The sequence below is a fragment of the Camarhynchus parvulus genome, chromosome 9 (genome assembly GCF_901933205.1).
Source record: "Camarhynchus parvulus chromosome 9, STF_HiC, whole genome shotgun sequence".
Classification (NCBI taxonomy): Eukaryota; Metazoa; Chordata; class Aves; order Passeriformes; family Thraupidae; genus Camarhynchus; species Camarhynchus parvulus.
In genome coordinates this window covers 15333208-15345109 of record NC_044579.1, presented here as the reverse complement: position 1 = coordinate 15345109, position 11902 = coordinate 15333208, and the positions used below count along the sequence as shown (strand labels likewise).

Genomic DNA, 11902 nt, shown 5'->3' with positions numbered 1-11902 from the left:
AATTAACATCAAGTGCAATTTCTGTGAGCATTGCTATAGCTGTTTTGCAGTCTGAGCAACAGCATAATTATGCTCAGTCCCCCTGCTTTTACCAGCTTTATATTCATCAGCCTCGTTGTCATCCTCGAGGTGCTCGGAGGCCGTGAGGAAATCTTCTTCTATTGAGGACACAGAGCAGTTTGTGTCATCCTCAGGCTTTAGGACACGAGTTTCTGTCTGCAGCTGCCTCTCCTGAACGAGCTCAAGTCCAATCAGAAACTTGTTTATTTCAAAAATGATGCAGCTTGCGCTGTTCCTCCTGTCCCCCCTCGCACACTGAACCAAGCAGACATCTGCCAGCCAAGGACACTAGAGGGGAAAAGAATCTCAGTTATTCAATTAAAAAATAACACTTATTTTAAGCTTCCCTCTCTATAAATACCTCGGGAATGTTCTGTTGCAAAGATGCCATACGATTTGTCATTTCAATGTTAGTAACAGTGTGCAGTTACACGTATGCCAAAATAAGATTCCTTGGACTGACAGCTTTTGTTATACAAGTGTTTTAGTAGAGAAGCCAGCTGTATCACAGGGGATTGTTTGTTTTCAATCAACTTGTTGTTTTAATGACAGATAATTATTTGGTGTTAGCCATCTGACATGCTGTTATTAATGGCCTCACACTACCTCTATTACCTCTCTGGAGGGAATTGTTTGTGGACATGAATTCCTTTTCAGGGTCACTTCTGTTGCAATGCTTGTTTGAAGACAGCCCTGTAAATACTGGCTGATAAGACTGTGAAGGGCAGGTCACCTTTAGATGTTCCAACATTTTTAAATAGTGTTTTATTTTGTTTCTTTGCTGTTCTCCCTCTTTATCCAAAGCCCCATTATTTCAGGCCAACACAACCTTCCACTAGAAAGGGGGATCCAGTGCACAATGTGCTCAGCCTTTATATAAAACTGCCTTCTCTAGAGAAGCTGTACAATTAAGTTGAATGCTGGACAGAAACTGAGAGGAAGGAACTCTTGTTATCCTCATTTTACTGATATGAAAACAGTTGGACATTTATACAACAGAGCTGAGTCGATGTCTCTGCATGGGACCATGCTTGTTGTATGGATGTATCCTGAACCAAAGCCAAGCTTCTGCAGCTTGTGATGCTTTGAACTCAGGCTCCCAGGAAAGAGCCAGCTTGGGTGGCACCAACTTTGGACTGGATTCAGGCAGAAGTTTTAGGCTGTGCAAAAGACGCCCTGGACCCCCTGGGCATTTGCACAGTAGCTAACATAGGAAGTGACCCCATCCTGGACCTTTTGTCTTTGACTGTGAATGCAAACCAATCATCTACTAATAAAGAGAGTGGGATGAGTGTTATGCTAGATTAACATGTTTATTAGCTTGCTCTTCCTTTCCACCTAAAAAATGTGTCTGAAAAGAAAACCAGATAACTTAGTGTGCTAAAACAGAAAAGATAAATTAGATAGCTGCTATGAACTGAACCAGGCTTGAGCATAAAGTGTATTGTGAAAAGTGCTATGAAAAAGAGATGCAGCTTTAGATAAGACATTCCCCTGCTTTTTCCCCAATCCACATTTTGTGGGGTTGTACTTGTGAAAATGGCTTGAGGGAGAGGGGCATAAAAATCCTTTTATGAAAACTCTTCCAGTCACCTTACAAATTAATTTCTCTGAAAGCCAAGCAATAAGATGACTGTGGCATATTTGGCCAATAAATCTCATCTAGTCTCAATGCAAAGCTTTACTCGACAGAAATTTATTTAGTTCCTGTTTGTCTCTTGACTCCACTCTCTGTGAGAGGGCTGCCAGTCTCAGTGTCTGTAGGCTTGTGGAAACTAGGGGTGACTTGGGTATTTCAGTTACCTTGTTTGGGTCTCAGACCACCCCTGTGTGGATTGCAACATCTTGGGATGTGGGGTTTGGAGCTCCATTGCTCCCACTGAAGCCTTGTGCTTGTATTTGTTAAACATTTTTAAACTCAGCCATTAGTCATGAGTGGCAAGAAAGCTCAATAACCAGGTAATTGCTCTCTTTAACAATCAGCTTATTGGTAAACTATGAAATTCAGTGATCTTTGCAATACAGCTGTCACAGGGTCTGCTTCAGGAAGGCTTTTGTACACAAGGTAATTTCAGTGAAAGAAAGTTCCCTTATTTTCTTATCTGCAGCAGACAAACCTGGCAATACCTGTTCACGTTTTAAATTGGTGAGAGAGCTTCGTACTCCAGGCTAACTCTGGAGTTTTAATGAAGCTGAGAGGTGAAGATGGATTGGGAATGAAAGTGGGAAGTGGCAAGACCACTGGAAAGGCCAGTGCCCTGGCCCAGCTCTATGCACAGAAGTGTTACCTCTTTCCCCCTCTGCTGCCCTTCGGCTACTCTTGAAATCTGGCCTTACAAATCAGTCATCTCTGCCAGCAGTGCCTGCCTCCCCTGAAGGATCAAGTGCTAATGTGGCTTAAAGCATTAGCACCTGCAACCCAGATCTGCAGGATCCAGGGGGAATAGCAGGATCTCTCAGCTATCTTTGTGTACCTGGTGTGCATCCCCCTGCTGTGCACACACTTAAATCTGTCTGACAGAGGCTGTTTGTTTGTTTGTATGTTCGCAAACTTCCACTCATCTCAAACTGATCTCAGGTCTTTGCTTTCAGGTTCCTTTTTCCCATTTTCCAAATTCCACCCTTCACAGGCATGATGTGATCTTAAAGCTGAGTTTGGCTCCTACCTGGGGGACCTCATAATCGGCCTGGAGGTTTCCTGCTGTTAATCCACTGAGCAGGACAATTTCATTTTCCTTCGGTGGCTGTACGTTCATCGAACTGATCAGTTTGGGGAGACTGGGTGAGACGCTGATCAGCTTCTGTAGAATGAAACAGAGTTTGCTCTCAGGTAAATATTAAAATGAAATATCACTTCTAGGAATCCTTTTAGAAAGCTCACTTGGAAGTATTGCTTCAAGTAGATGAAGAATAGAACTGGCAGCATTAAAATGCACACTCTTTCTTTTGAGACACCGGACAAGACAAGGATGATAGTATAAACTTTTGCTCAAGTGTCCAGTAGGACAATCTGCCATCCCTCACATTGTCACATGGTAAACAGCTTGATTGGATTGGTGCATCTAAATACTTCCTGTTACATGTCAGTTCCTCAGACTGTGAAAACAGTGTCTCTCTCATGGTCTGAAACACAAAAGCTTCAGTAGGTATGGTAATGAGAACAGGACAAATCTCCCTGTTTTCCTCCATTCATATGACTAGCAAGAAACCAGAGGAAGTTACCTGGAAATTGCCAACCAAATTGATGCAATGCTAAACATGGAACAGCAAAAATATTGGAGATACATGAAATGAGCCTTTCTTTGCTGTTACACTGCATAACTCCATCACCTTCCATTTGTAATGACACAGTCCCTCCCTATGTGTTATGTGTTAGAGGCAAAGCAGGAACAGTCACAGCATCAGTGATGCTACACAGGAGATCTGTATTGCCCCAGCACGAGCAGGAGACATTTGTGCTCCTCTGTGTATGAAGGCCAGGGTAAAAAGGCAATACCTGCTCTGAGAGTGCAGTTCTCTCTGCCAAGGACCTTGGTGTCCTTGTTCTGTGAGCAGAGAACCAAGGCTGACTCCTTGGAGCAGGAGCAGAGTAAACACCACCTCCATTTTCTGCACCACCACGGCCCATGTGTTAGTGCAGAATGTGTGGCAAAAGCCCTTCAGGGAGTGCAGATTTGGGCACCCAGCCATCTGCTTTAGTTACTAACCAAGGCAACAATACTTCATTTTTTTTTTCCTTTTCATCTTCAAAATATTAGGTTGCAGTACTGTTATTTCTCCTTGGATTGAATAAGATATAATAAAACATTCTGGCTTAGAAAAGCAAAATCAATATTGGGAAACAGTTCACTTTTCAGGGGAATGATCTTCAGATGAGACTAAGTATTTTAATGTGACATAACTGAATCCAGTGCTTCAATTCAGTCTGATGTTTCACTGTAGCGTAAAAAAGTTCTCATCGTTTATTTTTTTCTTTAAAATTATAACCTTTCTGTTATCACAAGCACTTCCTGAAGTATCTCTGTTTTTCTGCCTAAATTGCTGCATTTTATCAGATTTCTTAGGTAGGAAATGATGGCATTTTATATATCTTGTACTTCACTTTACCTTTTCTTCAGAAAAAAAGAAAAGAAGTCTGGAAGCATAATTATTTTACACAAACCCCCCCAGTTTAACCCATTCCAAGGTTCAATCAGTAATACAAAATCCCAACAGTACCTACAGTAAATCAAGTACCTGCTAGTAAATAGTTACTTATTTCCTATGCACAACAGCTGTGCTAACATCTTCAGAAGTCTTCTCAGAAATGCTTTCACCACACCAGTGTATTGCATAAAATTCCATGCCACTCAATGCTAATTTACAAAACCTGCTTATTACACACAGCAATGGGGATGAGGGAGTTTCCTCTTGGAAAAGAATGCATAGTACCTGTGCTAGCAGGGGATTTTTATTACCTACACTGCAAACTGAGAACAGATGTCTGGTTCTAAGATTGAGGGAGAAACTTTTGTTGTTTCCTCTTATAGGTTTTGTTCCTTAACAAACACTGTAAACAGCTATAAAACCACCACATTTTAGAAAACAACCAGTGCTTCTGTGGCTTCAGTAAAGTTAAAACCTCAAGCTGTTCTGCACAGTTAACCTGCTGATTCAATAGAAAAATCATTTTGCTGCAAGATGCCATATTTATTTTTGACAACTGAATTTTCACAGATCCAGGATGCAGAACGCAGCACAGAAAAACTGTTCCTGCTAACAAATGACTTGCAGGAGGCATCAAGGTGCCAGTACTGGTTGTTCCATGAGCTAGAAGTGTTTCCAGCAAATAAACTGTAAAGGTTGAACCAAGGAACTCCCTGGGTACTGTCAGGAGATCCTACCTGAGTTCACTCACTACCTGTGCTTCCCTACTGGTGCGCCAAACATGGGCACCGAGCCAGGATGATAAAAGGAACTGATAAAGGAAGATGTAAGCACAGAAGTGACACCAGGCCCTTTCCTTTAATTGTGAGTTCTGTAGATTTAATGTTTTTTTTTCTGGGATGGTATGTGTTTTAAATATCATATCATGATGTAGTTTGTCTCAGTGCTTGTAAAAGAACCAGGGTTTTTTACTGCTTTTTAAAAATTTCTTTTTTCCTATTCTTTAAATTTCAGTTAAACAGATCAAACACACCTTTAGTTCTGTTTTATCTAGACTCCCTCCTCAAAAGCACATAATCTACCTCTGTGGAGTTTGAGTAAGACAGCTCAACTGAACAAGACCTAGACAAGTGGAAGATTTTCGGGGGCTTTTTGGCTGTAGGACAGAGAAAGAAATCACAAACTGGTGCCAGAGCTGGACACCAGAAACTCTTTTCATGTAGTATTATGCCAAATTAAAAGAAAATCAATGCATGTGAATGTGTCCATGTTCACTTCTCTGATAAAAGCAAGAAATCTACTCATATAACTGCTGTGAATTCAGACTGCAATGATTCATTACAAATTTTTGGGATGGGAATAAGAAATGCTATGTAACACAGTCCAGTGCTGAGACAATTTCTGATTCCTTATGCATTGCTCTCTGTAGCACTTAAAAATCTAGGGTTGGCTTTGATTTGCTCATAGAATTTGAATTTTTATTTTTACTAGAGAGTCCTGGTAGGCCTGAATAGATCAAATAGATCCATTGTGCATGTTTTTGAGACCTAAGCAGTTACCTGTTTCACTTGCTCATCACTGCAATCATCTCTGTTGGCATCTAAATTCACAAAACAAACCTGTAATGAGAGAGAAAAAGAAAAAGCACTTTATAAAGTTGTATTAGAGTGGCAGCAACCCTTTTAACGTCACTGTATTTTCATTTTCTAGCCTTGTAGCTGAAGCCTTTCACTGTGAAGCCTTTTCCTAGTACAAAAAAAGGTGGAAAGGTTTGTAAAAAGAACAGCACATAGATGTTAAGAACGGAGGAAAAAAAGGAGTAAGAGTCATGACTTTATTTGTGCTGACAATTGGCTTGTCTGATGAATGAGGAAATGTTGCAAATAAACTGTAATACAGAGGATGTCAGTAAAGGTAGAGGAAATTTTAAAAATACATTTGATCACATATCTGATAAATTCTTCATGTTTTGCTTTTCCAATGACTTCTTTTCAGGCACTTGTTGCTAAATGTTTTTTAAGTAAGTGCAATTGTGAGTTGCTTTTAGAGTTTTCTGCACGTCACATAAATACTCCAGTATCTTTCCTAACTTTCCAGAATGTCTATGAGAAGTTTAACACTTCATGAAAGCAATTTTTTAAACTTGGTTCATGAGGCAATATTGCACAGGAAGTTTTCAGCACTGCTAACTGGCACCACAGGTGCAGAAAAGCTGAACTGCCTGGGGAGCACCTGCTTCACCAGAAAGTTCTGCTTTTGATGACAAGGGCTTTTGCCACTTTGATTATTATGAGTTTCAGGGACTATTTAATGGTAGTGAGATTGACTTAAACACAAACTTCAGATCTAAAGACCATTTAATTTGTGAAGACTTCTATTTTATTATATGCTTACTGGAAGGCCATTTTCTAATAAGAAAATCCCTCCTCCAGCTCTGAGTTAGAAGCAGGGACTCCAAAACCAGGCTGACTGTGAGGTTTATGAGAGTTTGGTGTTGTCCTCATTTAACCCAAAACCTAACACAAATTCAAGGCACAGCTGAAGCCAACACCTGACTCCAAATAAATTGCAGGCCCAAAATTTAACATAAAAGAGCTGAGTGATTTTTTTTTTACTTCTTTTTCAGTGAAGAGGAAATACTTTCCCTAATTCCATGTAAATATCCCATAGAAAATGAAATTGCTCTAAATTATCCCCTTCACCAACACTGTTGTTTTAGGCACCCAAGCTCCTGTTGTGTGCCTGCTTTTACACCAAGACAACCCTGATTTCAGTTTATAGATGCACATGCCATATGTACAGATTATGACCATCTGCAGTAACAGCCAGCACAGCAGATGGAAAGATCCAGCCAGTGCTCCCATTACAAACCACAAAAAAAAAAAACCCAGTGAAGAAGAAAGCTTTTTGCCCTTTTAAATAGTTTAATGTCATCTTTATGTGAACTTACAAACATATTTTCCAGCCCTTTTACAATTTTTAGCAAAAATATTTCTCTGTCTGATAATGACAACAATCAGGATATGCCACTGTCATCTGCTGAACTTTCAAGAAATAGTTATAAAAATGTCTACGCTACAAAATAGTAAAAATATCCTCTAGCAACATAGTATGGTGGTTATGTAATGTCCTAAACTTGCTGCAGTTGATTAGACAAACACTTCTCTTACTTTCTACGGGTTTTTCACATGTAGGCATTTCTCATGCCAACAATAGGTAGTTACCAAATAGCATCAGAAAATGACACTCTTGATTTGCACATGAACTTGCCCAGGACAGTATGAGATGTGAGCTGTGAGTGTGCAGGTGCATGGAGGTGCTTGCTGAGGGAACCACCAGTTTGGCCAGGGTAGGAGTGGGGGAAGCTGTGGGGCCAGTTCAAGTCCCCCCCAGCAGGGTCACCCCATGTTGAAGGTTGGGCTGTTGCTGAGGAGAGCTGTGAAAAAGCTGCACAGAGCAGTTGTGTCTTCAGCCAGGCACCAGATTCTCTGATAAACCTTGCTTTGCCCTTTGCTGCCTCCATGGGTGATGGCTCATGACTTTGCTGTGATGAACAGTGGCACTGCTGCCAGTGGCACTGCCTGCCATCCCAAAGCCAGGCCCTCTCCAAGCAGCCAAAACAAACACCATCTCTGGTTCAGGTGTGCATGGCACATAACTCCCTAATGCCTCAGCACAAGAAACCTCAGTACAAACAGGAATATCTGGTGTTTTAAGTCACATTATCTTTCTTTCTTTTTTTATTTTTTAATTGATTTTCAGAACCTAATGAACTTGCACTATAAAACCTGTGGCAGTACTGAATCCAGTTTCCAGATACACTTGTCAAGTTCAATTGACATTGATTTGTTACACTGCCAAAGCAGTCTTTTAGCATTTCCTGTTCTGTGGATTTTGCAGTTTTAATTACCGGCAACTTTTAAAAAACGCCAGTTTCACAGTGGTGAAAGACACTGATGAGCTCATTTAGTTTTTCCATTTGGGAGCTGAGAGCAGGAGGCAGGACTAGATGGGGAGGTACTGTAACCATAAATCACCTCTGAAGTTCCACCCTGGCCTGCCCTGCACTACTGTTTCCTTCTAGGAAGTTCACTGTGAGGATATTTTTGTTGGAGATATTTCACCAGTGGTGCTCAAAGACAAAATTATCTATTATGAAAAATCTCTCCCTGTTTTCTGCTTACATGATACAAGTTTTAAGCTCTCATTAGCTTGCCTTGCTTGATAAACTTCTAGTAATTATCAGGGACACCTCCATTGAAACAAGGCAAAACAACACTAGAGAACAATTAATAATCTTTTGGATGGAAACACTGCATAAATTATGAAGGAAGAGCCAAGGTCAGGTCAGGATTTGCTAACCTCAATTTAAATCTGATTTTTTTTCTTTGTATCAGATGCAGCTTAGTTTAGCTGCAACCCAACCTTCTCCTCATCATGGTATCTTTAAATGTCAGTCCTTTCCCAGACACTCCTTTACTTCTTCATATCCTTGACTTCCCACAAACACCTTTTCAGTTCCAAAGTGTGTTTGCTTCCCACTAACACTGACTTTCTGTCTGGAAACCACACAGAAACATCAAGATATCGCCTTTTTTTCTGTCTTAGGAAATACTTATTTTGGAGGGACAAAACAACAAAATTTAAATGATGTTACATAATACAAAAAGGAAACAACCCACCACCCAAATTCAGGCTTTACACAGTGAGAGAGTCACCCACAACTTCTCAGGTAGGTGCCAGTGTCTGCTTTTGGTTCAGTAGTTTTTCCAAGTGTAGAAATCCCATTTGCTCAAGAGAGAAAAGAGCTGTTCTTTTGGTGAATGTGTACCACTGCACTGAAATGTAGCACAAAGCAGGATGCTGCATGTCCCTAAACCATTTAATGCACTGGCACACTGTGAATAGCAACTCCTGCACTATGCAGAGTTTTGTACAACAGAAGCACAGATTTGGGTCTGACCCCCAACCTTCCTCTCATCAAACTAGGATGAGAGGAACATTTCTACTAGGGTAATTCCAGCCTGGTTATCATCACTAACTTGCTGAGCTCTTGAAGAAGTCTGTAATTTCCACAATCGTATAAAAAGCAAATAGAGAAACCACTTGGGTTTTTTTTCTTTTTCTTCCAGATTTTGCACGGTAATTTCTATGACTGGTAAGAGATGCATAGGGTAAATTCTATGGATCAGTGGAGTTCTGAAATCTCCTCTTGAGTTGGTGCAGAAATTATGTAGACACCTCACTTCTTAAAAGAACTATATATTAAGCAATTATTTTTTATAAAATACTTAAGGATGTAATGTAAACACAGTATATTTTCCTCACTGGCAAATGGCTTCAGGATATAGTTAACCTGGTAAGCAAAGTGAGCCAAGTCCTGTGTTTTATGCTGTGAAGGACTGTGGTCAACACTTGCTTGAAGGGCTGCAGGAGGTGGGCTTTCTTCCCCCCATAAAATCAAAGAAATCTACATTATACCACCCTCCCAAAAATTTCAATATCTATTTTAAAAGAAAGGAAGTTAAACTGAAGAGACAAGAGTGGAAAATAAGAACTCTATACAGATGGCTTGTGCAACCTGAATTTTACCTCATATGCCCACATTTATGCAATGCAGTGTTGCTGCCTGATTCAGTGAACAAGAAGCCTGCAAAAAGGGGGGAAATGATGTAGCATCAGAGCACTGTGTATCTGCCATTTTCTAACATCTGAGCCTATGACTCTGTAAGCTAAAGGACTCTCCTAAGCATAGTTTCTTAGTTTCTAATCCATCAGTAGCTGGATTAGGACAACACAGTTAAATCGACTATCAAAGTTGTACCAGGACTGTATGCAGGTGACAGAAAGTGTTTCATCCCTCTCACTCCACCACTGCCCCATCCATGTGATCCCCAGCTTTGGCCTCGGTGTCCCCAGCAGGCTGGGTTTGGGGCCACACACCTCAGCACAGGCTAAATGTCTGTGCAGATGTTTGGATTTGCACCAGAACTGTGTAGAACTCTCCATATTCTCTGCTGTCCTGGTTGGTATTTCAGGATGTAAATGCTGTCTTGGAAATGAGTTTGTAGAGTTTTTATCTCCCAGGTCTGTGCTGTTCTGATTTTCCCATCCTCTTCCTGACACATCACTGAGTCAACTCGTGCCAGGTGCCAATTCAGACACCCCATGAGACACTTAGAGGGGACAACTGGTTTGGGACTGCTCTGTTATCTGCCCATAAAACTCATGTCTAATTTCCTACAAAGAAGTGAGAAAGGTAATTAGCCCCAGGAGAGATCTCAGGAGAAAGTGGTTCTGAGCAGGCAGCTCCTGGGTGCCAAGTTAAAACAGTGTAAAGGCTTCAACCTAAGGATGTACAGGACACAACTGTGGGACAGGAGAAGGTGAGCAACTGCTGAGCCCAGGAGTGAAGGTGGCTTGCTGTAAAAAACCAGTTCAAGTGCTGGTAGGAATGCAGTCCTCATGGCAGAGAGCTGCAGCAGCAAGTGCAGCTCCAGAGCAGGAAAGGCAGGATCAGACTGTGCTGCCCCTCACAGTTAGAGCTTCCCCCATCATGGTTTTGTTCCCTTTAAATGTCACATCTGCAGCTGAGCAGAGTGCAGTGGCAGGAGCAGAAGGCAGCTCTGTGTCAGGACAGCCAGCTCTGTCCTCTCTGTCCTGATTTGGGTGATCAGGTATGCAGCTCTCCATTGTCACTTTTAAATTAAGCTGCACCCTTGCTGTGCTTTTTTGCATTCTTGCCTTGCTGCTTGGGAGTCACATGCACCCTACACCAGTGCAGTGATTTCTGATCATTATCTAGCATTATCCATTGAAATACTAAAGGCTTGGCATTTTACTTCCATGTGGTTTCTCCTCCACATTTTGGGCAGGCATTGTTTATTCTCAGGGTGTGTTGTTCCTTATTCACTATTATTCTAAACATGTTATCCCTTTTTAAATGTAGGACTGCGAAGGTGCAGTTTGTGAAGAGGGTGATTGAATTTTACATCAACTGTGATTGCTGTGATAGTTGTTTTAAGGATTTAATGGAATCTTTGACCACAATAATTTTTGTTTTGAGCAATAACTCTGTGATAGGATGGCAGATTTGAAATTCCAAACCTACTCTCATCCTAATTTCATCTCTGAAAAGTAGAAAAAAAATACAGTTGCTCTAAACTTCTATTAGACTTAAGTCTGAGTCTCCTGGCTTTAGAAAGATTAGATCACTGTAATTTCCCCACAGCACAATAACAGAATAGAGCTGCTCCAAGGCATTGCTCACTGGAATGGTGACTATTTCAGAGAACCTACAGCTGCCTGATGGGCTCCCTCAGGAGCTGAAGTCAGTGAAAGCCCGAGGAAAAAATACTGTTTTACCCTGTACTTGTGAGCCAAAGTAAACTGTAACCCACAGAAAATATCAAAGGAGTGGCAACCTGCCACAAACTTGCTGTGAGCTTTGTCTCTGAAAATGACCAGAATCACTCATGTATTTCTGACTTATATTAGGATGGCATAAAATGCCTTTTCCAGCAGATTGTATCCATACAGCCAGTTTGTGTGACAGGAGCATTTGTTTTGATGCTGATCTGCAAAGCTCCCAAATAGAACTTTGCATTTATTTTCTCTTGTCTTATTTATGCTAATGTGATGGCTAAATAAAACCTCCTGGACTTCTTGTGATATATAGATATAAATGTATGTGCAG

The 11902-nt window shown here is 41.0% G+C and overlaps 1 protein-coding gene across 1 annotated transcript in view; it reads right to left on the bottom strand.

The window, feature by feature from the left end:
- The window catches only part of SPHKAP (SPHK1 interactor, AKAP domain containing), a 63934-nt gene that overhangs the window by 14821 nt on the left and 37211 nt on the right, over positions 1 to 11902 (bottom strand). Inside the window, exons 4-6 of the mRNA XM_030954776.1 lie at positions 5766 to 5825; positions 2727 to 2861; positions 93 to 348 (exon numbers count right to left, since the gene is read on the bottom strand). Coding sequence (XP_030810636.1) covers positions 93 to 348; positions 2727 to 2861; positions 5766 to 5825 — 451 coding nt within the window. The remainder of the gene's footprint in view (positions 1 to 92; positions 349 to 2726; positions 2862 to 5765; positions 5826 to 11902) is intronic.